This window comes from Theobroma cacao, chromosome 2 (genome assembly GCF_053813885.1).
Source record: "Theobroma cacao isolate CCN51 chromosome 2, ASM5381388v1, whole genome shotgun sequence".
In the NCBI taxonomy this organism is placed as follows: Eukaryota; Viridiplantae; Streptophyta; class Magnoliopsida; order Malvales; family Malvaceae; genus Theobroma; species Theobroma cacao.
This window is the reverse complement of record NC_142640.1, coordinates 43,657,286-43,679,724: the sequence shown is the minus strand read 5'-3', so window position 1 is coordinate 43,679,724 and position 22,439 is coordinate 43,657,286. Positions and strand designations below refer to the sequence as shown.

Genomic DNA, 22,439 nt, shown 5'->3' with positions numbered 1-22,439 from the left:
ACAGTTTTGCTTTCCAAGCTGCAAGCTTTGCCCTCACCTTTTCAAGAACCAGCTTCCCAAATCTAGTCGAGTTGTGGTTAACTCCCAATGATAAGCCAAGATAAGTTATAGGAAAAGATCCCACCTAACATGATATATGAAAAGGTCACCTTTCGACCTCATCTTGATCCACCTTTATCCCCATTAAATGATTCTTCTGGAAATTGACCTTAAGACCCGATACACTTTGAAAACACCTTAGTATTCTTCTCAAATTCAAGATATTATCAAAGGAAGGTTCTCAAAATAAGATCATGCCATCTGCATACTATAAGTGCGAAATGGCCAGCCCTCTATTTTCGATTCTCACCCCTTTATAAATACCCAGCTCTTCAACCTTCCTTATCATACTACTAAGTGCCTCAATTACCATGTTCAATAAAAACGAGAATAGTGAACACCCTTGTCTCAATCCCCTCCCTATTTTAAAAAACCTAATTAGTGCCTTATTAACTAAGATTGAGACTTGTGCCTTAATAATGCATTCCTTAATCCAACTCTTTCACCAACCCCCAAATCCTATCTTGCCCATAACAAGTTCAAGCAATTTCCAACTAACATTATCATAAACTTTCTCGAAATCCAATTTAAGAACCACTCCCCCTTCCTATCTTTTTTCAGCCCATCCACTACTTTGTTTTCTCCTCCTTATTGTTGGAATCAGAGTCGTCCTTTTCCATAGATTTGGCTTATCACTGCCCTTTTCCCATCAATTTAACACATCATCTACTGACCGAAGATCCTCTAATCCTTTTTCTTCTATTTCCTCTCCTATGTCGTCCACCCTAAACGTTGGCTCACATCTAATTGTATCTGTTATAGACGCATGCACAAAGTAGTCTTTAACATTCATAGCTATATGGGTGTACTCTATAATGTCTTTCAAAGACTTCACCTCTGCCAAAATCATGACCTGATCCAGCCTTCATTTATCAAGCATGTCTTTATTAGCTCTAATATACTTACCCCATGTCTTCCCAATAACTTTAAAGCTATCCTCATGCCAGATATGTAAAAGGCCTTCTTTAAGCATCACCTAAGCTTGCCATCTTCTCTCCTCCATTCCTACACAGTACGGAATTAGACTCACGAACCATGACTCAAAAAGATCAAAACAATCTTCCAATAAAACCCTCATATCCTTTTTCTCTCCAAAAGTAATAAAAACAAATGGACTCCTAATAGGTTGAACTTAGGCAAAGATCTCTTATCGTAAGAGTGAATTTTCCACTACTCCATAATTAATGGAGTTTCGAAGTTGTCCTACTGTACTCCTTCTGAGCCATTCCAAGTCTCCCTTTGCAATAGTGACCTTCTTGACCTTCCCTTTAGAGTCATTGATACGTTGGATATCTCTCTTTCTAGCGTCTTCACATATGACTCTCCTTTCTCTTGTCTTATTTGTATTTTCCTTTTGATTTGCCATAAGGAACTCCTTATATGACTTTTCACGACCTCCTCTTGCTTAGGCACACCAGCTTCCTCCCCTCCTTAACTACCCATCATCCCTTGGTTTTTCAGCCTCCAATACTCTTATCCACCTCCCTTCTACTCCCTCTCTATGCCCCAAGAAAATTGTCCTTGACATTTCCCTAACATCTCTATATCGCACAAAGCATATTTCGATTCTGAGTTGACTTTTATCCTTGGGATGAATACATCGACAACCACCCACTCCAAATTCATCGAAAAGATTTTTCAGTTGCCTCCACTTTACTTCTTTGGCCAGATTCTCAACAAACATCGTAAACAAAGCTCTCCTCCATTTCACCACCCTCCATGGGTCCTTCCTTTCCCCACCGGCAGTTGACCTTCCCTCTTGCCAAATTCTCTCTCTAACTCTCTCTCATCTCTCTAAAGAAAGTAAGAAGGGAACAAAAAAAAAAGAAGTAAAAATCTCATCTTGAAGGATTATAATTAGAGATGGGAGTTTTCATGGCAATTGGAAAAGCTCTCCCCTGCTTTTACTAACCAAAATTTGGATGAATTCAATTTCGGAAAAATGTATGATGAGAAGAATCCAGCTCAATGTTGTACTTATACCAAACACGTTCTTAGGGAGTATGGGAAGTCGAAGTCCCAAATGACACATCCTAGAGAAATGAAGGTAAAATAAGTTACCATATGATTATGCTCATTATGATGTCTTTACGGAGAGGATTAGGAAACCTATTTATTAAGTCAGGGAAGAGTTACAAAGAATTAAAGCAAGTACATAATCCAGTTCCAGCGGTATCTTAGAGATGCAGGCGAAGTAACATAAAAACAAAGGTTAGCATAAAGAAGTGTAGAACAACAGTGATTACTATATAAGCATGATCTTTTGCTTGCTGTTAAAGGGTAGGTAACTGTCCATTATTTTAGTATAACAAAATTGACACCAACAACAAGATCTTAACATCAAACCCTGGATTCATAGTTAATCTGACAATCAAACTTCTCCTTAAGGATGCAAAATTTATCATTCAAGTTTAAGATTTATTAATCTCATGGCCTTTTCAAAGACAAGAATAATTGTTCCCAGAATGATAGAAATTCCTGATGAGGCACAAATTTCTGAAAAGATACATTTGATCCATGCTGTTCATCATAGATCAGATGACAGTAAGTAGAAACTGAAGAAATTAAGATACCAAGTGATGAATCTCTTTACATTTCCATTCCAACACTCAGGTCCCAAAAAAAAGCTGAGTTGAATGCCAAGAATACCTTTTTATTTTAAGTTTGCATCTATTATCTTGCTTTGCAACATATACATTCAGGTTCGTAATCCCTGCCTCTCTGCGTTATCCAGGCCACTCTATACCAAATTCCATAAATCTTCGAAGTCACCTGCTTCCTACTTTCAAAACCCTCACAAGATGTAGGCAGTAGCTCAGTTAATTACTATATACAAATGCCATGGAACAGACCTTAAAGAGATCAATAGATAAGCTAAGCTTTCCCATACCAGATTGTTTGCACAATGGATGGATGGCTTTTCCTGTGGTTTGATACTGCAGTCTTCATTCATTGTTAGATCATGTAATCAGATACATAGTGATGTGTCTCAGGCATTACAAAAGGTAATTTTTCCATGTAGAGGTAGAGACGCCTCAAGTTCTCTTTTGCAAGAGTTACCATATCAATTATATCATTGCCACTTGTGAGAACCCACAGATCTTTAGAACTCACTCTTTTTAAACTACCACGGCAAAAAGGGCAAGATTGAGAACGAACATTCCTACAAATCCAAATCAATGTACAGTGCAACAGGAATGCTAGTATCAACAATCAAGGTTAAATAATCACATGTAACCTTAAAAGACAACACAAATAGCAAAAATGAAAATTGGGGATACCAGTCATGGAAGCAGCTTATGCATAAGGCATGCCCGCAGTTGGGCAGAACCATCTTTGTGCAATTCTCCATGCATATTCCACATTCATCATCTCTCTCTAAATCTTTATTAGAGACCCTCTTTCGGTCTTCAACTCTCTTTCTGCTCAAAACTTCTGTGCATTGGTTTTTCTTATTATCTTCCAATTTGATAAACTCATCTCCAAGTTGTCTGAGCAAAGGGTAAATAACAGCTGCAAATAGTTTCCCGTAAGTGCATCAGAAAATGAGGAAGTAAAAGGAAAGCTAAAGAAGCAAATTGGAATTTTATCAACAAGAAATACCAAAGAAAACATACCGTAAAATTCCCTTTGAGTTGCTTTCCTTTCTTTGGAGGATAGAGCTGGTATTCCATCAACGTATGCCTGGGCAATATTGTTGAACTTTGTTTAAATAACAAACTAAAAACTCATCTTTTTTAATTCTTCTTTTTGCTCAGAATGTTGAAAAATTGAAAAAAAAAAAAAAAGAAGAGAAGCTGAAACTAAATACTAACTCACCTTGAAAACAAGTATGTGGAAAAGGCCTAAATAACTAGGAAGGGTATTTGTACAACTATAGTCCATCCATTCAATCAAAAACAGGATGAAAGGTGCAAAAGGGCTATAAGATAATCTCATTTGATAACAATTCCCACCATAATCTCTTGGTAGAGCAGCTGCCCTGCAAAATTTACCCCAAAAAATTACAACCAAAATTAAAATTAGCAAGCTCTTGTTGGCTAACTGTCAAGACCTTTATTGAAACAAAGTACTAATGAATAATGGAATTCATCAAGGTTAAATACTTGTGCCAAAAGCCAAAGCAATCATTTTCATTTCCACTGGAACAGTTAACAATTGATAAAACTAGCCTATATCAACATCTATAAAAGATGCAAACCTCCACAAAACAATATTAATATCAAAATTCACCACAGTGGGCTTTTGATGATAAAATTCAACCAAAGCATCATAATTGAACAGAAAAAGCAGGCAAATGGAATGCACAGAAACAGGAACTAGGCATGAAGAAAAACAGTTATTAACATTTCAAGGCAAAGCAAAAATGCAAAATGGGTTGCAAAGAAATTGACTTTATGAACCATAATATGCCAATTGTGGATAAAGATAATAAATTTGTACATGCAACTCCATCAATTTGCAAAAGAAGAAAAAAAAAACTTACAGGCTATTAGCATGCTGTATATCAGCTTCAAGAGCTTTGAGAGATTCCTGGAAAGAAGATTTATTGGGCTGTTTTTGCAACATTGATTCTTCCCTTTTTGAGCTATGAGATAAAAAGGAGAGGAAAAACAAAAACAAAAAGGGATGGGGAGCAAGAATGATCAAAAAGACTGGCCTTTGTGGTGAATGGTTTTTTCGTTTGTTGAAGGAATAATGGAATTTGGTGGACAGGACTCATGGGGGAGACTTTTAAAAAGAGAGAGAGAGCTTGCTTAGTGTTCAAACATTTCTTATTTCAAGAAAAGAAAGGGATACCTTCTCTATGATTCTATCTAATGAATCTTTTCTTTGCCTTCATTATTTTCTCAACTGCACCTTTGGGGTAAGCCATTATCCCCCAAGTTTGACTTTGCCTACTAGTTGGCTCCTAATAATTATTTCTTATCTAGAATCAGTATTAGGAACTTGAATTTGAAAAAGAGAAAAAAGAAAAAGAAATAAAGCTGGTAGGGATTAAATAAGTATTAGTTAACGAGAAACATTAAGATAGCTCATGTTGACAAGGACAAGAAAAATATTGAAAATGGCAGGCTCAAGCTCAACGAACTCAATTAAGAAGGCCGATCTTTTGTTCCGATCTAGGTAAAGAATGGCCTGTAATGTTTAGTTCAAAATCCAGGGCCACATGGACCAGCCCTCTGGCCTAGCCCTAGCGTTTATGGATAGAAAACAAAAGAAGGGACTGAAATTACACTATCATGATCACTCGGCATTCAGCACGAGGGTCACTCTTAGACAGTTTGCTTTCTCTGATGTATAGAATGAAATGGATTAACCTTGTTGAATGCTGAGAGAGGTCCATTAAGATGGGGGGATGTGGGGGGCCCTGGCAGTAATGATTTCTAACTATGAGGCGCTTCACCGAATCTGTTGCCCTATTGGATCGTCCATAAATAAATGCTAGCAGCATCCATTACCTCCTATTTACACCTAAAGATTTGTACTATTTTCAGACGCATCTTTTTCTTTTAGAGCTATCATTAATTTGTTACATGTACCTTTTTTGAATGTGATGGGTCGAATGCTATGTATTTGGGGCGTAGGGCGGTTCCAAGGAACCGACTCTGTAGTTAATAGTTTCTGCTGTTTTCCTTGTGGAATCTAGCGGTGATTCCCCATTAAGGCCGCTAATCAGATCTTCAACAGTGTTTTTTCTGGTGACTCAAAGTTTGGGCTTTGGGGTTCCATAGAACAGGCAAAGGTACATCTACTAGTAGCAATTTGGCCTGTTGGGTTCTCATGTCCACCAAAGACTTGCATAAAGAAAGGGGAAAAAAAAACCTATTGGAGTTGATGAGTTGAGCATATACAGATTAAATACATCTAGGTTCCTTTTTAGTATGGCATGCCCCATTAATTTGGTACATGCTAACATGCAAAGAGTGAGACTAATTCTGCCAAAAACGACACAAAACATGGGGCAGGCTTCCCAAATTTTGGACATCAACTATAATTAATTGGTCGTACATTGATTAGGGAAACTCAGACATGGGTCACACGAACGGCCTCGAACATGTAAACCTCACGAAAGCCGAAATGGAAGGCCCACTTTTGATTTTGTTTTTTATATTCGACAAAGACGAGAAGGCGGTCCAGAAGTATCCGCACCACCGCGTCAATTCTGGGCTAACTTCCTAAAATTAATTAGCCAGTTCATGGGGGGACCCTTGGAGATTGCGTATTACATCACCTCACCAAGACAAATTGAAACATCTTTTTCGATTATAACCTTTTTCTTCCCTGTAACATAAAACAGTTGACGCCCATTTTTACCTGATGTTGCTCTCGAAATTAATGCCTACTTGTTTCTCGCAATTGTACAAAAACTTATCACTTGCCAAGAACTTGCTCTTTTTTGTATTGTTTTAGTAATAAGAAATTTCACTTTGGAGCCACTTTTCTTCATGAATAAGGGAAACCCAATTTTATACCAGCAATTTCCTTCACCATATTAAGCTAGCGGGCCATGGAAGTCACTGCTCCATTCAAAATCCTGATTTGGTGGGAAAACCAATCCTTAAAACGTTAAAAAAAAAAAAAAACAATCATCCATGACTGAGGTGTCCAGTTGTCGAGAATTTGTTTAAGTTAGACCTTTGGATTATTTGACCAGATATAAAAGAAAAATAAGAGTAAAAAAAACCCATTGGATCAGGATGGAAAATGGGGACCCATCTTAGATATCATGTTTGCATGAAAAGAACTCTCCATCTTTCCTACTTTTCCTAAAGCCGCAAAAGCTGCAGACAAGTTGGGCCAAGGGACATGAAAAGAGTATCTGGGTTTGCATAAAGCAAAAGCAAAATTAAAGATAAAGTAAGATAGTAAGTTAAAAGGGGTTACATTGCATTGCCTACTCGTACTTTCTTTACAGATGCTTTTTGCATGGCTAACCTTCCCTCTCCAATCCCTGTCCAACACGGTCATAACCAACAAAACAGTACTACTTGGTAAATAGAATACACCATTAGCTTTTCCTTGGGCTGATAAAGTTTTTAACCATTAGTAGTTTAATGTTTTCCGAGAGGAAATGGTTCAGTGTCTTTTATTTGGTTTGTCCAAGGGAATGGTCAAAGTTGAGTGACTTGAGTCTCATGTGTCAAACTTTTGTAATAAATCATCCATCAGAGCTGTTTGATAGTACTTTCTGAGAATAGAAAGAGATTAATGCTCAATAGCTACAAGGTTTTCATTTTTCCACCCTCTTTCTTTATATATATATTCTCCAAAAGTAAGCATGGAATCTTTAATTCTTGGGAAAAGGAGATTCCAATATCAAAGAAAATAAAAAAGAAAGAAAGAAAAAGAAACAAACGTGAATGAACATTTCACAAACTCATCAATCAGAAAAAAAGTGAAGGGTAAGTGGAGTAAAGATGGGTTAAGATGCTCAACTCAAAACCCACAGTTTCTTTTAGTGAAATCATAGGCCTAAAAATAAAAGATCAAAAGAATCAGTTTTGCCTTGCTGATCTTCAATGGCTTTATTTACACAGCTAATCCTGACACTGTATCTCCACTTTATATCCTCTGTTGTGTCCCAAGTTACAGGTATGTTTCGTTCCTAATCTGTGTATTCATGGAATTCCAGGATTGTTTTGTTCATTCAACTTTATGTAATAGTATGAACTAAGTGGAGCATTCATACTCTAAAATGTCATTTGCCATGTAATATGAGTGAAGGATTAGGCAAAGAAGCTGAGAATAGATATCAAAATGAACTCAACGTTGCTTGTTACCATTTTCTTCCTTCTTGTTGCTCTAAGTAGAGCAGTGAATATTATATATCACCATAATTTAATTGTGACCTGCAGAGTTTACCAGTTTAGATTGTGGAAGCACAAGTAACTACACTGATCCTAGTACTGGACTAGGATGGAGTTCAGATATCGATATCATGAAACATGGAAAACTAATACAAGTGAAAAATCCCAATGGAAACTGGATGCAGTATCGAACTCGAAGAGACTTTCCTTCAGACAACAAGAAGTACTGTTACAACTTGAGTACCAAGGAGAGAAGGCGGTACCTAGTTCGTGCAACATTTCAGTATGGCAGCCCTGAAAATGAAGATGCATATCCAAAATTTGGGCTCTATCTAGATGCGACTGAGTGGGCAACTGTCATAATTCAGGATGCCTCCAGAATATATGTGAATGAAATGATCATCAGGGCACCCTCAGATTCTATTGATGTTTGCATATGCTGTGCAACAACTGGTTCTCCTTTTATATCTACTCTTGAGCTCCGGCCCTTGAATCTTTCTATGTATGCCACAGATTATGAGGATAATTTCTTCTTAAACGTTGCAGCTAGAGTGAACTTTGGTGCTTTAACTAAGGACGTAGTCAGGTAAATATCCTCTGCCTTTGTATCTGACAATAGTTTGGTGAGAAACGTTTTTAATCCGGTTTGCAAGTTCTTGACGCAAAATAAAGCAGCAAAAGAAAAGCAGTTAGATGCACAGGCTAAACAGAACGAATTGATGCTCTTCAATTTTAGCATGTTGAACCGCTTTGCATCATGGCTTGTTTTACTGCAAATATATACAGCCAATTGGTGGCATCAGTGCTAATTTATCAAAATGGGCTCTGCATTTACAGGTACCCAGATGATCCTTACGACAGAATTTGGGAATCTGATCTTGATAGGAGACAAAATTTTCTTGTAGGAGTGGCCCCTGGAACAGAAAGAATCAGGACATCAAAGAACATTGACATAATGACTAGAGAATATCCACCTGTTAAAGTAATGCAAACGGCAGTTGTTGGCACTAAAGGAGAGCTCAGCTACAGATTGAACCTGGAAGGTTTCCCTGCCAACGCTCGAGCCTATGCATACTTTGCTGAAATTGAAGACTTGGCTCCAAATGAAACCCGGAAATTCAGACTGCAAGAGCCTTACATTCCTGACTATAGCAATGCTGTAGTAAACATAGTTGAGAATGCCAATGGGAGCTGCACTCTTTACGAACCCAGCTACATGAACGTTTCCCTGGATTTCGTTCTGTCATTCTCCTTTACCAAGACCAACGATTCTACTAGAGGACCCCTCCTTAATGCAATTGAGATAAGTAAATACCAGCAGATTGCTGCGAAGACTGACAGGCGAGATGGTAAGATGATCTTGGGGTGTTTTGAATATAAAACTTTTCCAGCTGTTTGCGCAGCTGTAGTGGAGAGAATAATTAGGCATGGCAAATAACAATTTGATCATAATGCACATAAACATGTATATTCAAGGAATTTGCTTCGCAAGATGAGCTGATGACTCACTGTTTCTTCAATTGTCAGTGACCGCTCTCAATGCCCTTCGCTCTATGTCTGCTGAAAGCGTTTGGGCGAATGAAGGAGGTGATCCTTGTGTTCCAGCTCATTGGGAATGGGTAATTTGCAGCTCAACAGCGCCACCAAGAATAACAAAAATGTAATGCATTCATGTTGGTAAATTTCTTGTTCATTGTAGAACTTACTTTCCTGCTCTGCATATCTATGATTATCAAAACAACCTTGTTACTTGCCATTTACACTGGTCCTTATATTCTTCAGAGAATTTGATGAATTTTTGAACTAGAAATACCTATTTTTCCAGAACCACTACCGGTTTCTCATACTTACCAGGATCTGATAATTCTTCATGTTTCCCTTAAGTAAGAGTAGGGGTTGAGCAAGTTGATTACACATGTGGTACTAAAATTCTTCGCATGTTAAACATTGAAAGCATAAATGCAGAAGCGTAGAATTTCTCATATTGTAAGAGTTATGCAGAAATTAATTCTACTAACCTGATGAACAGTGCACTCTCGGGACAGAATGTGAAGGGGCAAATTCCCTCTGAGTTTAATCACATGGATGAATTGACTGAGTTGTAAGTGTTATTACGCAAACATCTAAGGTTTAATTTTTTGCAATTTATCCTACTACAGTCCACTGAAAAGCTCTCATCTTCTTTAGGTGGTTGGACTCCAACTCCTTAACAGGGCCACTCCCTGATATGAGTAACTTTATCAATCTAAAAATTGTGTAAGCTTTCCACTTCATGGTATACATTTCTATTAAGTTTCATCAGGAATTCAGGATTGTGCTTTTCACTGTAATGCTTGTTCCATTCTGAGCTTGTAATGAGTATTGACTGGTTCCTAACTTGCATCCTTTAATGTGCATGCAGACATCTAGAGAACAATAAACTTACTGGTCAACTACCTTCCTACCTTGGTCGATTGCCTAACTTGCAAGAATTGTATGTAGAATTCTTGATTTCTTAGCTATTTCTGGATCTTTTAACAAACAAGTGCACGTTTTGTTTTCCACAAAATGCTAATAGAAGCAGATAGGTTGGGCATTTTTTCCTGATATATATATATCTATCTAAAGGTTCAGTAATAGGGGAATCTCTATGTTGCAGGTACATACAGAACAACTCTTTTTCTGGGGAAATACCCCAAGCATTGTTAAACAGGAAAATAACTTTCAAGTGAGTATGTTTTAGTTGCAATTCATCTTAAGCTCTAGCAAAGTGGTCCATATTGTAGGAGTGATTTGCCTTTTCCATTTTAGTAGATAAAAGACATAACTGTTTGTAGTTTCATAACTGTTAATAGTGTCATGTTTAAAAACTTTTTGTTATCTTTTGCTCATAGCTGAGTTTGAGGTGAAGTTTTATTCCCTCTCTCTAATGAATGATTTAGTTGCTATTCAAAAAGAAAAAAAAAATAGTGTCATGTTACATTAGAATCAGAAACAACAAAAATGAACCTGATGAAAAGCTGTCAAATGTATTCTCCCAACTGACATCTTAGATTTTACAATGCTCATTTTCACAACACAGACATGCACCAATTCACAAAGTTTATATGACTTCTAAAACTATTTTACACAAAAAGAACCGAACTCTTTTGGGATCGCGTTTCACCAACAAATGATGGTAGCGTGATACCCTCTACACTAGTGCTGCTGAAAGACTCTAGGGCAAGGAGATGGCCACCCTGATATACCATTTTTGGTACTATAATCCTAAAATTATGATTACATGTCACAAATTTTATAGCAGTTCAATGTGATCCAGTCAGCAAATTTATAAACAGCTATATGTCTTCTCTTGCAGCTATGAAGGTAATGCTGGACTACGTAACGAGGCACAGAGAAAAATGCGTCTTAAGTTGATACTGGGAACCTCGATTGGAGTGCTTGCAGTTCTACTAGTTCTTTTCTTGGGAAGTTTAGTATTGTTCCGTAATCTTCGAAGGAAGATGTCTCACCAGAAATGTGATGAAAATGGTGTGCACACTTAATCACTCATTACTTGCCATTATACAATGTGCAGACCTTAACATTTCCAACCTGATTCCTGTTTTCATCAGGTCATGCCTTGCACTCTAGAGCCAAACCCTCAACAACCTATTCAATTGCCCGGGGGCATTTACTGGACGAAGGTGTAGCATACTATATCCCATTGTCCGAGCTGGAAGAAGCAACTAACAATTTCAGCAAAAAGATCGGCAAAGGAAGTTTTGGATCTGTCTACTATGGCAAAATGAAAGATGGAAAAGAGGTAGCAGTCAAGACAATGGGCGATTCGTCTAGCCATTTGAATAAGCAATTTGTGACTGAGGTAACGTGCAATTCAGCCATGTTCTTCTAACTTTCTTTACATATTCATGTGATAGCAAACCTATAATTTGTTGGCTGTACTGTTACCTTCTATAGTTCCATTTTAAAATGGATTAGAATTCACCTCAGTAATCCACAGATAATGAATACATTAACATCGTACCTGCAGTAGGGAGTACTAATTTGAAGCCAACTCCTTAACATGGACTAATTTTTTCTCCTTTTGCCCTATGCAAAAGCTGTAAATTTCCTATTTGCAATACGAGTTCAGAATTTTGACAGAGCATTTTTTAAAGAGAACATCAGAGGTTTAGATTCCTATATCCTCAGTTGTATCCGCAGGTGCCCAAAGAAACGTTCTATCATTTTCGAATGGAAGGAATAGTTGAGATTCTCCCATTATGCTATAAAGTTAAGTTAAAAACAAAAGGCAGGAGAGTGAGAGCATCTTCATGAACTAAATTTGTGTGCTGAAAGTTTCCTATGGCTTTGTTGCAACATTGTTGTGGCCATGCAGGCCTCTTGGAAGGATCCATGGTTTGCTTTTCCTTGTCCTCAAAACCATCCATACTAGATGTAGTTGGCTTCCCTAGGTAATCCAACCAATAAAGCAGATACCTGACCTGAAGGAATATTCTTTCTGTAAATATTTTACATGGTAGACAGCATAGCGATGGCTGCTGTGCAAACACTGATTCAATTAAAACTTTTTAATGACATGATCTTTTATCTGGAAGTAAAATGCTCAATCAGCAAGAGGTATAACTATTGATGATTAACCGAAATAATTTAAAGAATTCAATATAGAACTAAAGCTTTCGTATTTACCTCACAGTACATTGTTTAACTGATGGCGACCACATGCTTGCAGGTTGCCCTCTTGTCAAGAATCCATCACAGAAACTTGGTTCCTCTAATCGGATACTGTGAAGAAGCACATCAGCGGATATTAGTTTACGAATATATGCACAATGGAACCTTGCGGGATCACATCCATGGTCTGCTTCTCTATGGAGAAATAAATCTGTTTATCTTCCATCTCTCTTTTTTTCAGAAGCTCAGTATGGTCAAAACAATTTAAAATCTATGGATATCATGGCAGGTTCAATCAACCAGAAGCAATTGGACTGGCTTGCTCGTTTACAAATTGCAGAGGACGCAGCCAAAGGTTTGGTATTGAAGTTCTCATTTACTGTTGCAGTAGTATTTGGTTTTTAAGCATAAACACAAATTAGATTTCTGTAGGCCTCGAGTATTTGCACACTGGCTGCAGTCCTAGTATCATTCATCGAGATGTAAAAACAAGCAACATCCTTCTAGACATTAATATGAGAGCAAAAGTGTCAGATTTCGGACTTTCAAGGCAAGCTGAAGAAGATTTAACCCATGTATCAAGTGTTGCACGAGGAACAGTTGGCTACCTTGATCCAGAGTAAGCTATACATAATTACCCTTTCGCAAACAATTATATTTTTTCTTCTTCATGTGCTTAGCTAATCATTCATATGTTGTAACAGGTACTATGCAAGTCAACAATTGACTGAAAAGAGTGATGTTTACAGTTTTGGAGTTGTTCTTCTGGAACTGATCTCTGGAAAGAAGCCAGTATCAGTGGAAGATTTTGGTGCGGAATTGAACATTGTACACTGGGTAAACTTCTCTGCTGCTTTCATACATTTTTTTTTTTAGATTTCTGCTGTGAACTGAAGCACAAAACACCTGAGCTCTTTGTTCTTTTGCAGGCAAGATCCTTAATAAATAAAGGCGATGTGATTAGCGTTGTAGATCCTTTTCTGGTAGGGAATGTAAAAATTGAGTCTATTTGGAGGATTGCTGAAGTAGCTATCCAGTGTGTTGAACAACATGGATACTCCCGCCCTAAGATGCAGGAAATAATATTGGCTATTCAAGATGCAATCAAGATAGAAAAAGGGAACGAAGGGAATAAAAAATTAGCTTCTGGTGGTTCCAGGGGGCAATCTTCCAGGAAAACATTACTTGCAAGCTTTCTTGAAATTGAGAGCCCTGACCTGTCCAACGGCTGCCTAGTCCCATCTGCTAGATAATTTTGTAGCAACACCTGCTGATCTTTTGAGTATCATGATATCACTGCAATTTATTGGATACTTGGCATGTATATTTGGAATGCAGCAACTACGGTAACACAGGCTTACCGCTTTTAGGAAATATAGTCTTTTACACTGCCTATGCAATACAAGATAGAAACAGAAAGAGTGTTGTTTTCGGAAATTTGTAGTCCAACTCCAACTTTCTAGACCAAACAAAACACATGTGAAATTATGGCAGTCAGATATGCAAATGGGTGTAGCATATTGACCCAAATAACAGCATTTTTATGGGAAAATTCTAGATGGGCAGATCATTGATTTCAATTATGATACAGCCACTGTGAAAAACAGTGAACTGATTCACAAAAATATTTATCTTTTCTGGTACTTACTTTACATACTTTAAGTAAATTGCCTTTATGAAGCCAATCAAAGATGTGGAAATTATTGCACTGCTCACTACACCTGTTTTCGTACAAAAACATTCAAGTAAAACTGTCCTGGAAAGACCTTTGTCAAGCTGAAACTTTGAAAGATACCCAAGGTGTACCCTTCTCTACAGTTTGACCTTTCCGCCAAGCTCAGGGGATTGGTCCAGTCATCTAGCTTAACCCAAAAGAATGTGAGAAAGTTAATGTGAAAACTGAACAAGAACCACGTGGAAATTACAGTGTTTCATGTACCATATGGATTTGTCATACAATGATCAAATTATTAGTTTAAATTATCTCCAATTGGATTCTCTTGTGTGCCCTGTACCAACCTTTGGTATAAAGCAAAACATTGACAAACCCTTAATAATAATAATAATCACACACTGATTAAATCTACACCATTAATTAACATGTCTGCGAAAGATAAACAAATATTTTGTTCTCAAATTTTAAATCCATGGTTCCAACTAAAATATAATTTGACCAGAAAATTTTGGGATTTCTTTGAATCAGAAATCTAACTATCACCAAAATATTTAGAATACCCACCCCTTTATTGTGTCTTTAGATGAATGATTATTATACAACAATAACTATAAAAATAATGAATAAACAAAAAATCCATATAAGATAATGCCACGACGATTTTAATTATGATCTTATAATAAAAAAAATAGTTGTACAGATCATCATCTTAATTGTAATCAGATGCATTATTAGTAAAATAAGGATTAAATAAGAGTTGGACAGATTATAAAAAGGGAAAGAAGGCTAGAAAAGCAAGGTTAAGATAAGAACAAAAGAAATACATGAGGGCTTCCCCAACCCAACCATTTCATAGAAATAAACGCAATTCTTATACGTATCCCATTATTCTTTTCTCTCTTTTCTTTCACTAACCACATAATTTTTTAAACCTCCGAACCCAAAGAACAAGTCTTTTCACTTTGTTGTTGTATTATTGGTATTCGTTGTTTTTTTTCCTTCAGAGGGCCTTCTTTATGATCAGAAAAAGAATAAAGTGAGAAGGGTAAAGCAAGAGAGAAGCAAAAGGCCATTGCTTTTCTTTTCTTCTTCTCTCTCTTCCTTTCTGTTGTCTTTGGTGGATTAGGTTCTTAAAAAAGGTAGACCCAGTTGCTCTTCTTTGTAGATTTTTGTACCCTGACAGGTTTCTTTGTTTCTCTGTTCATTTTTTGGGGGTCAAGAGAAAGAGTACGATGTATTATCAGTTGTCCAAGTCTTCTTATCAGGATTCTTTGAAAATACTGGAGGCTGATATACAGCATGCCAATGCTTTGTAAGTTCTCTTTCTGGGTTTTTGATTGTCTGGCAAATTTAGTATTTTGATTTTTTTTCGCTTCACCATCCCTGAAGTGGGTTGTTGACTTGTTCTCGTTTATGTTTATTAGTTGCTTGCGTGGTTTTGATGATCATGATCATGATTAAAAAGCATAATTTTTTAGCTGCCCTGCTAGTTGTGTGGGAAAAAAAGAAGGAAGTACCCAGTTTGAATTTTTATGTTCTTCGTTACTCTTTATCATCGACTTTGGTTGGTCTGATGATATTTTTGTACTCTGACTGTGAACTTGTAGGGGGGTATAGCCAATTGCAGATTTTTAGCACATGGCCTAGTATAATGAATTGTCACCCAGTAATTCTCATACCAGCTAAAATCTCTCCCTGCCTACTAGTTTGGCTTGTTTGTACTTTGATGTTTCTTTAGCTGTTAGGAGCTAAAGTAAATTTCAGTAATTTAATGGTATTTTAATATCTGCATGTTTATGATAGGATTTTATTTCAAAAACAATACAGTTGGGAAGTTTGGCCTAGCTTTAGCTCATCATGAATTTAAGATGTTTTGGTGATTATTAGGTTAGAATGTGATTTAGATGTCTCCATTATAATTCATCTAAGGGAAATTAATTTTAATAAATAGAATGTTTGCGTTCTTGGGGTTTTAGGGCTGCTGCAATTCCAAGAGCCAAGAGTGGTGCACATCTTCAAATGAAGTTGGTGTGCAATCGTTTGGCGCCCCTCTTTCTATTTTTGCTACAATGGATGGATTGTTCCTGCATATGTCTACTCCCTAGATATCTAAACCTCTTTCACATTCTTGTATACAAGGTTCATTTTTCTACCCTGGCTTATTTTTATTCCTTTTTTTTTTTTTTTGAATGGCAAGTGACTAATATTATGTAATGCCAAATCAGGCCATTAAAAAGTGTCTTATTTTGATTCTTAAAGGATGGTTCAAATTAATTTCCATACTTATTTTTATGTGTCCTTAGATTTTTTTTCAATGTTATATGCTACAGGTATATACAGATGGGAGATCAAAGATATCTACACATGGAAGGAAGGCAACAGTTAGAGAGTTTTATGGTTTGTCTATAATCATAGTTTGAGTGTTTTTTTTTTTTTGGTGTTTTATGACCATGATTTCTAGCTATAATGATTTATTCACCTTACCATCATCGCTTTCTGCTAATTAACTAAATTGTAGGTGTAATATTACCATCTCTTCAAAGGCTCCATGGTTACTTGGGGGAGTTGGATGATGATAAGAAAGGGCGTTTTACCATGGGGAGCTCTGGCAAGAAAAGAGTTGAATTAGATAACAGAATTGGGAATATTGATTTGGAGAGGGAAGATGAATGTGGGATTTGCTTGGAGCCATGCACCAAAATGGTCTTACCCAATTGTTGTCATGCAATGTGCATCAAATGCTACCGCAATTGGTAACTGGAAACCTCTTGTTATTCCTCTCACATCTCCATGCTTTCAAGTTTCACCCTTAATGGTTTTCTCTCCAAATTACAGGAATACAAAATCAGAGTCCTGTCCTTTTTGCCGTGGTAGCTTGAAAAGAGTTAACTCTGAAGATTTATGGGTGCTTACTTGCAATGATGATGTGGTCGACGATAAAACAGTTTCCAAGGAGGACTTGTTGCGTTTCTACCTCTACATCAACAGCCTTCCAAAAGATTACCCGGATGCACTTTTCTTGGTATATTACGAGTACCTAATTTGATTTCAAGTAGTTGAGAAAATGGTGTACAGATAGAAAAGGCCGACCATCAAATGTAAATAGAGTTGGTAAGACAATTCTCTCTGCTTCTTACTGAAAAGAATCAGTGCCATTTTATGCTTTTCGGAAGTTAAATGAACATCAGTGTAACAAACCGTCGTTAAGTATTAATGGAAGTTGAAATTTCTGAAACTTGAGTCTGCAATTGCCTGGTATTATTTGTTGAAAATGATTGGCAAAGCACCCTGAAGTGGACTATTTATTAGCCAAAGCCATCAGGAGTGGACTTTGTCTTTTTTTGAAAATTTTTAATGACTGGTTGAAAAATCATGTATAAAACAGATGGTTATAGTAGTTTGATATTCCGTCTTTAAAATGATTACAGGCTTTACCATATCTTAATGGTTCAGGAAAGGGAAAAAAGCATCATGCTGTGATACCAAGAACTCTCTTATAAAATTATTTATTTCTTGCTATGAGAGTTGCTATATTTTCTCTGGGATTACCTCGTGGGGTTGCAATGTTAAGAATTGGATGGTGAAATGAATCAAAATTTAGCTAATTAGAAGGAAAAAAAAACACGAATGTAAGACCATTGAAGGAAGAATGGACACTCCATCTGGTTCTGTTGACTGCCCTTGGTCCTTTGTGCACTCCATCGGTTTCTCAGCTTCTTGTCAAACGCAGTTAATCAGTCAAATTTGCAGCAGAAACCGGTGCAATTTGGTTGTCTTCCATAGTTCATTTTGCCGCAGAATCAGTGCCATCTGTTTTCCTGCTGATTTTCGTTTGATTTTGGTATACCAAAACAACTTTGGGGCTTCAGCTGCGGTTAGGAGCTAATTTTCCCAATTTAATTGCATGACGTAGTTAATTCGGCGGGAGAAAATGATTCTATACAACGATTGATACAAAATGGACTCCATGAAAGCCGCCACTATAGCATTGAATATGTCGAAATGCACATCAAACATACATCATTCTTGATTCATCAGTGTGAACACCGGGCTCTGTAGACCTACCAATCTACAGTTGAGAGACCAATTATACATTGACAAATGACAATATTTACATACAAGGGAACTCGATCGACCTGAGACGAAGAGAAAGGTCTATTGGGGAAAGAAATTGTTGCCTTGGACTCTGCAAGCACCCTAGTGACAGGGTGGTCTACATAAGCTTCTATATTTACTAACTAGATGAGCAAAAAATGGCTTGCAAAAGCCTTTGTGGAGGTAGAGACGAGTTATCTGTCGATGCCTTGCTTCTGTGAGATGAATCCCATCCTAGTGGATGTGACCAGCTGGGTTGGGTTGCTGCAGGTACTGGTGCCAAGCACGCCACATAGACTGTGCAAGTTAAAAGTTGAGAAATCCATATCCACCTCCAAAGCCACAGCATGCCTTGGATCCCTTTGAAAACCCAAAAGCCTGCAAGGTTTCCCATGATTGTTTTGTATGCGTTAAAATAATCAGCATCCACAATCACACAATTGGAACAATGCAGCATGCTTCTTCCGAAATTCTTCCAATGTGTTCTGGAGGAGCTCATTATGGGCGATTACCGCTCTGTTGATATTTATTTCTACGATAAATTCGTAATTTTATTTTCCGATTCAGTCATGTACAAACCTTAATGGTTTAAAGAGCGCGTAAGTGGGAAAGGCTTCGCATTCACTTGCCAGCAACCGAGGTATGAGAATCACGAATTGTGCTCATATATGATTCTTTGCTTGCCTTAAAAAGAATAATCACTAACAAATTTTCGAACAATCTAGCCATCCTTTTGTTATCAAATATTACTTATGTTTTCATCTTTATAATCTACAATTTATTATAAATATGAATATCTATTTATGTAGGGACGTAAGTGAAGAAACATTTTCTAAATATAAAACAATTATCCAACTTTTTTATCTTCTTCAATTATCTTTTAATAATTTTAAGGTAAAATATCTAAAAATCTCTAAATTATTCAAAAATATTCAAATAAGTCTTTATTTTTTTATTATTTTCAATTAAATTCTTATATTTTTATTTTAAATCAAATAAACTCTCACAATTAATGATTAATTAATTATTACTAATTAAAATATTATTTGTCATTTTATGTCACGTAATACTGACTTGTCATAATAAATGATAACATGATTTGTTGATGTAACAGATAACATGATTATGAGATATTTTCATCCATAACATCGACATCACATAAATATAAAATGACAATTGGTATTTTGATTAATAATAATTAGTTAATTCTTAATTATAAAGACTTATTTGATTCAAAATAAAAATATAAAAACTTAATTGAATGTTATAAAAAAATAAATTTTTATTTTTATTTTTTTTTAATAATTTAAAATTTTTTCAAATATTATACCTAATTTTAAATATTGTAAATATTAAAGTAAACTAAATCAAGAAGCCCAAATCTTGGATTTATCAATAAAATATGCTATCGACACATATTGCAAAGAGCTTGGATTGAAAAAGATCATAACCAAATAACAAAATAAGTGTATATTTTATGATAAATTTCATTCCCAAATATATAAAAAGCAAGAATATTATATATTTAAAATAAATGAAAATAATCAATTTAATCAAGATAAATTATTCTTAAATTAATGATGTATCAAATCAAATCAAATACATTAACACGTGGACACATAATTCTAAGTTCAGTTATTTATGTGTTAGAAGAGTAAGCTATTTGCATAAACTCATTTCGTGTTTTTTAAGAAGTTTTGTTTTATATATATAAGATTTTTTATCTTAACGATCAAATTAATCGTAGTTAATTCATAAAAAACAATAATATTAGATACTTAAAACAAACAAATATAATTAATTTAATTAAAATAAATTATTTTTAAATTAAAGATGTATCAAATCAAAGCAAACATTTCAATTAGTAGATACATAATTTTTAACTTACACTATCTATATCTTAGAAGAATAAGCTATCCACATAGTTTTTGTTAGAGATTTATTTTTTATTGTATTTATATTAAATTTCTCAATGAATAGAAAAAGCACTATTACTAATAATTTCCAAAAAAAAGTTAAATATTTTTGGTTCCATATGTTAAACACTCGTATTGAAGACCGACTTCAAGTTTTGAGTCATTAATATTTTTAACATACAAAAAATAAAGTAACAAATGCGAAATAAACAAATGCACTAAACAAAACATACAGAACAAATCATCAACACTAAGGAAACATCGAATTACTTAAAGCCTTGGATAACCTATTATTATTTAAAGGTTCGACTCTCGGCAGTCCCCAGTGGAGTCGCCAACTGTCGTAACGTGTAGGTCGGAGAACTCGACCGCCAGACGCGAGTGAAAACTCTAAAAAATTAGGAGTCTCCACCAATCTTTTTTACTAGGTGCGATTGACCACCTATTGACTCGATTCTAATCGACGAAGCCTTAAATTAATTTTAAGTCCACCGAAGAGAACCTTAAACTGGTCTACGATTTTCTAGATCTAGGCTCGAGAGTACGGTTACGCTCGGGGAAGGATTAGCACCCCCGGGACGCCCGTTCCATGAACAGTACCATTTTTTAGATTATCCTATTAGGTTTTAATTTTTTAAGTTCACTATATTTTTTTAGTTATTATTTTTTTATTTTATCTCATATTTAACCTAAAATGGAATGCAAATGTGAGGAAAAATGAGATGCATGGTGTGAGATAAAAATGTCGGACGAATAACCCTTTTATTGAGGACGTTCTCCCGAATCCGCCCATCATACTGGTGGGATCCGGGATGTTATCTCACTTAGGGAATTATTCGAGAAATTCACCTTCGCAAATTCGACGAATAAATCCCGTCATCGGGGTCATCGTACGTTTTCTTTTGAAAATAATATTTTCGTGCATAATAAACCTAATACAGTTAAAAGCCTTTTATTAAAGATATTTCTCGAACCCTCCCATCATACTGGTGGGATCCGGGGACACCTTTTCACCTAGGAAACTTTTCGAGGAATACTCGCCTTCGCAAGATCCTCGGAAGATCCAATCATCGGGGCTTAAACTCGAAAACAGAAATATTTGTATCAATGATATGCATGATGTAACACATATATATATGCTATGCTAATGCAATTATCTATTTTTTTTGTCATTTTTTATTATTTAATTATTATTTCATTTTATTTCATATTATCATATTTTCTATGTTTTATTCTCCTATACTTTATTTTTTTATATATTCTAAGTTTCTCCTATATATTTCTTGATATTTCTTATCTTATCATTTTTTACATAATATTTATTAATCTATACCTTATACCATTAGATATTTAATACTCAATTTTAAATTACTTATTGTTTTGGGTCTTTTATTTATTTGTCTATTTATTTAATGTCATGTATATTGCATTTTCACAAATTAATTATTTATTATATATTTGAAGTATTATCATTTTTTATTTTTTATTTTTATTTATTTTTTATTTATTTTTTATTTATTTAAAATTAAAAATCTCGAAATCCCAAAATCAAGGCTCTCCCATCATACTGGTAGAGCCTTAATTCGGATTTCGAACTTAGAAAAAATTGGCCCGAGATTGCAACTTCTTGCGTCCCAACCGATCATCCCATCATCGGTATTAAATTAAACTTATAGTTAATATCATGGTATTTTTTTAGAGTTAATTTTCTAAGAGTAATTCTCATACCTATTTTATTATAACTACTTTAATACTTAATATAATAATCTCCACTGTCTTAATTTAATCTATATAAATCTTTAGCTTACTGTTTATTTCATTAACCTATATATTATTATTATTATTACTATTTTTTTATTTTTGTTATATTTGTTCTCTGAAACTATCACCACAAACATACTTTATTTAACAATATACTTTTATTTTACATATATGCTTCATTTACTTAAGTGCAAATATTCTTTTCATTTTTAAACATTTTTATTACTATGTGTACGTATATATATATATTATATTTTTCCATTGATATTTTATTTTAATATTTGTGCAGTTTAGAACATCAAGTTAAAACTATTAAATCTAGATCATGCCTATTTAAACATTAGTCCTGAGACCCAATATAATAAATCAACCTAAACCACCCAACAAATTTGAGAAGAATAAAAAGGTTTACCTTTGTGGGTCAAG

General features: G+C 35.3%; 3 protein-coding genes across 3 annotated transcripts; 2 read left to right on the top strand and 1 right to left on the bottom strand.

Moving 5' to 3' along the window:
• Positions 1–2,534: 2,534 nt before the first annotated feature.
• LOC18609656 (E3 ubiquitin-protein ligase AIRP2-like) lies at positions 2,535–5,465 on the bottom strand. The gene is made up of 5 exons (XM_007044885.3): positions 4,586–5,465; positions 3,919–4,081; positions 3,717–3,783; positions 3,381–3,612; positions 2,535–3,262 (listed from the first exon to the last, which is right to left on the bottom strand). The coding sequence occupies exons 1-5, from the start codon at positions 4,666–4,668 to the stop codon at positions 3,055–3,057; spliced, it is 753 nt and encodes a 250-aa protein (XP_007044947.2). The 5' UTR covers positions 4,669–5,465; the 3' UTR covers positions 2,535–3,054.
• A 1,855-nt stretch (positions 5,466–7,320) lies between these two features.
• LOC18609655 (Leucine-rich repeat protein kinase family protein) lies at positions 7,321–14,191 on the top strand. Its single transcript, XM_018116183.2, has 15 exons — positions 7,321–7,695; positions 7,959–8,496; positions 8,748–9,259; positions 9,438–9,570; positions 9,940–10,011; positions 10,098–10,166; positions 10,312–10,383; positions 10,549–10,617; positions 11,248–11,420; positions 11,504–11,754; positions 12,625–12,751; positions 12,856–12,921; positions 12,999–13,185; positions 13,271–13,403; positions 13,496–14,191. The coding sequence occupies exons 1-15, from the start codon at positions 7,623–7,625 to the stop codon at positions 13,817–13,819; spliced, it is 2,799 nt and encodes a 932-aa protein (XP_017971672.1). The 5' UTR covers positions 7,321–7,622; the 3' UTR covers positions 13,820–14,191.
• A 903-nt stretch (positions 14,192–15,094) lies between these two features.
• LOC18609654 (RING/U-box superfamily protein) lies at positions 15,095–17,476 on the top strand. Its single transcript, XM_007044882.3, has 5 exons — positions 15,095–15,553; positions 16,218–16,380; positions 16,572–16,638; positions 16,760–16,994; positions 17,077–17,476. The coding sequence occupies exons 1-5, from the start codon at positions 15,474–15,476 to the stop codon at positions 17,285–17,287; spliced, it is 756 nt and encodes a 251-aa protein (XP_007044944.1). The 5' UTR covers positions 15,095–15,473; the 3' UTR covers positions 17,288–17,476.
• Positions 17,477–22,439: the final 4,963 nt, after the last annotated feature.

Excerpts from the sequence above, each read along its gene's own strand:
- LOC18609656 (XM_007044885.3), bottom strand. The coding sequence starts at position 4,668 with ATGTTGCAAAAACAGCCCAATAAATCTTCTTTCCAGGAATCTCTCAAA. Across the intron at positions 4,082-4,585 it reads ATACAGCATGCTAATAGCCT|GGCAGCTGCTCTACCAAGAG; the intron begins GTAAGTTTTTTT and ends TAAATTTTGCAG. Across the intron at positions 3,263-3,380 it reads ATAAGCTGCTTCCATGACTG|GAATGTTCGTTCTCAATCTT; the intron begins GTATCCCCAATT and ends TTGGATTTGTAG.
- LOC18609655 (XM_018116183.2), top strand. The coding sequence starts at position 7,623 with ATGGCTTTATTTACACAGCTAATCCTGACACTGTATCTCCACTTTATA. Across the intron at positions 10,012-10,097 it reads ATGGATGAATTGACTGAGTT|GTGGTTGGACTCCAACTCCT; the intron begins GTAAGTGTTATT and ends CATCTTCTTTAG. Across the intron at positions 12,752-12,855 it reads CTTGCGGGATCACATCCATG|GTTCAATCAACCAGAAGCAA; the intron begins GTCTGCTTCTCT and ends ATATCATGGCAG.
- LOC18609654 (XM_007044882.3), top strand. The coding sequence starts at position 15,474 with ATGTATTATCAGTTGTCCAAGTCTTCTTATCAGGATTCTTTGAAAATA. Across the intron at positions 16,639-16,759 it reads AACAGTTAGAGAGTTTTATG|GTGTAATATTACCATCTCTT; the intron begins GTTTGTCTATAA and ends ACTAAATTGTAG. Across the intron at positions 16,995-17,076 it reads ATCAAATGCTACCGCAATTG|GAATACAAAATCAGAGTCCT; the intron begins GTAACTGGAAAC and ends TCCAAATTACAG.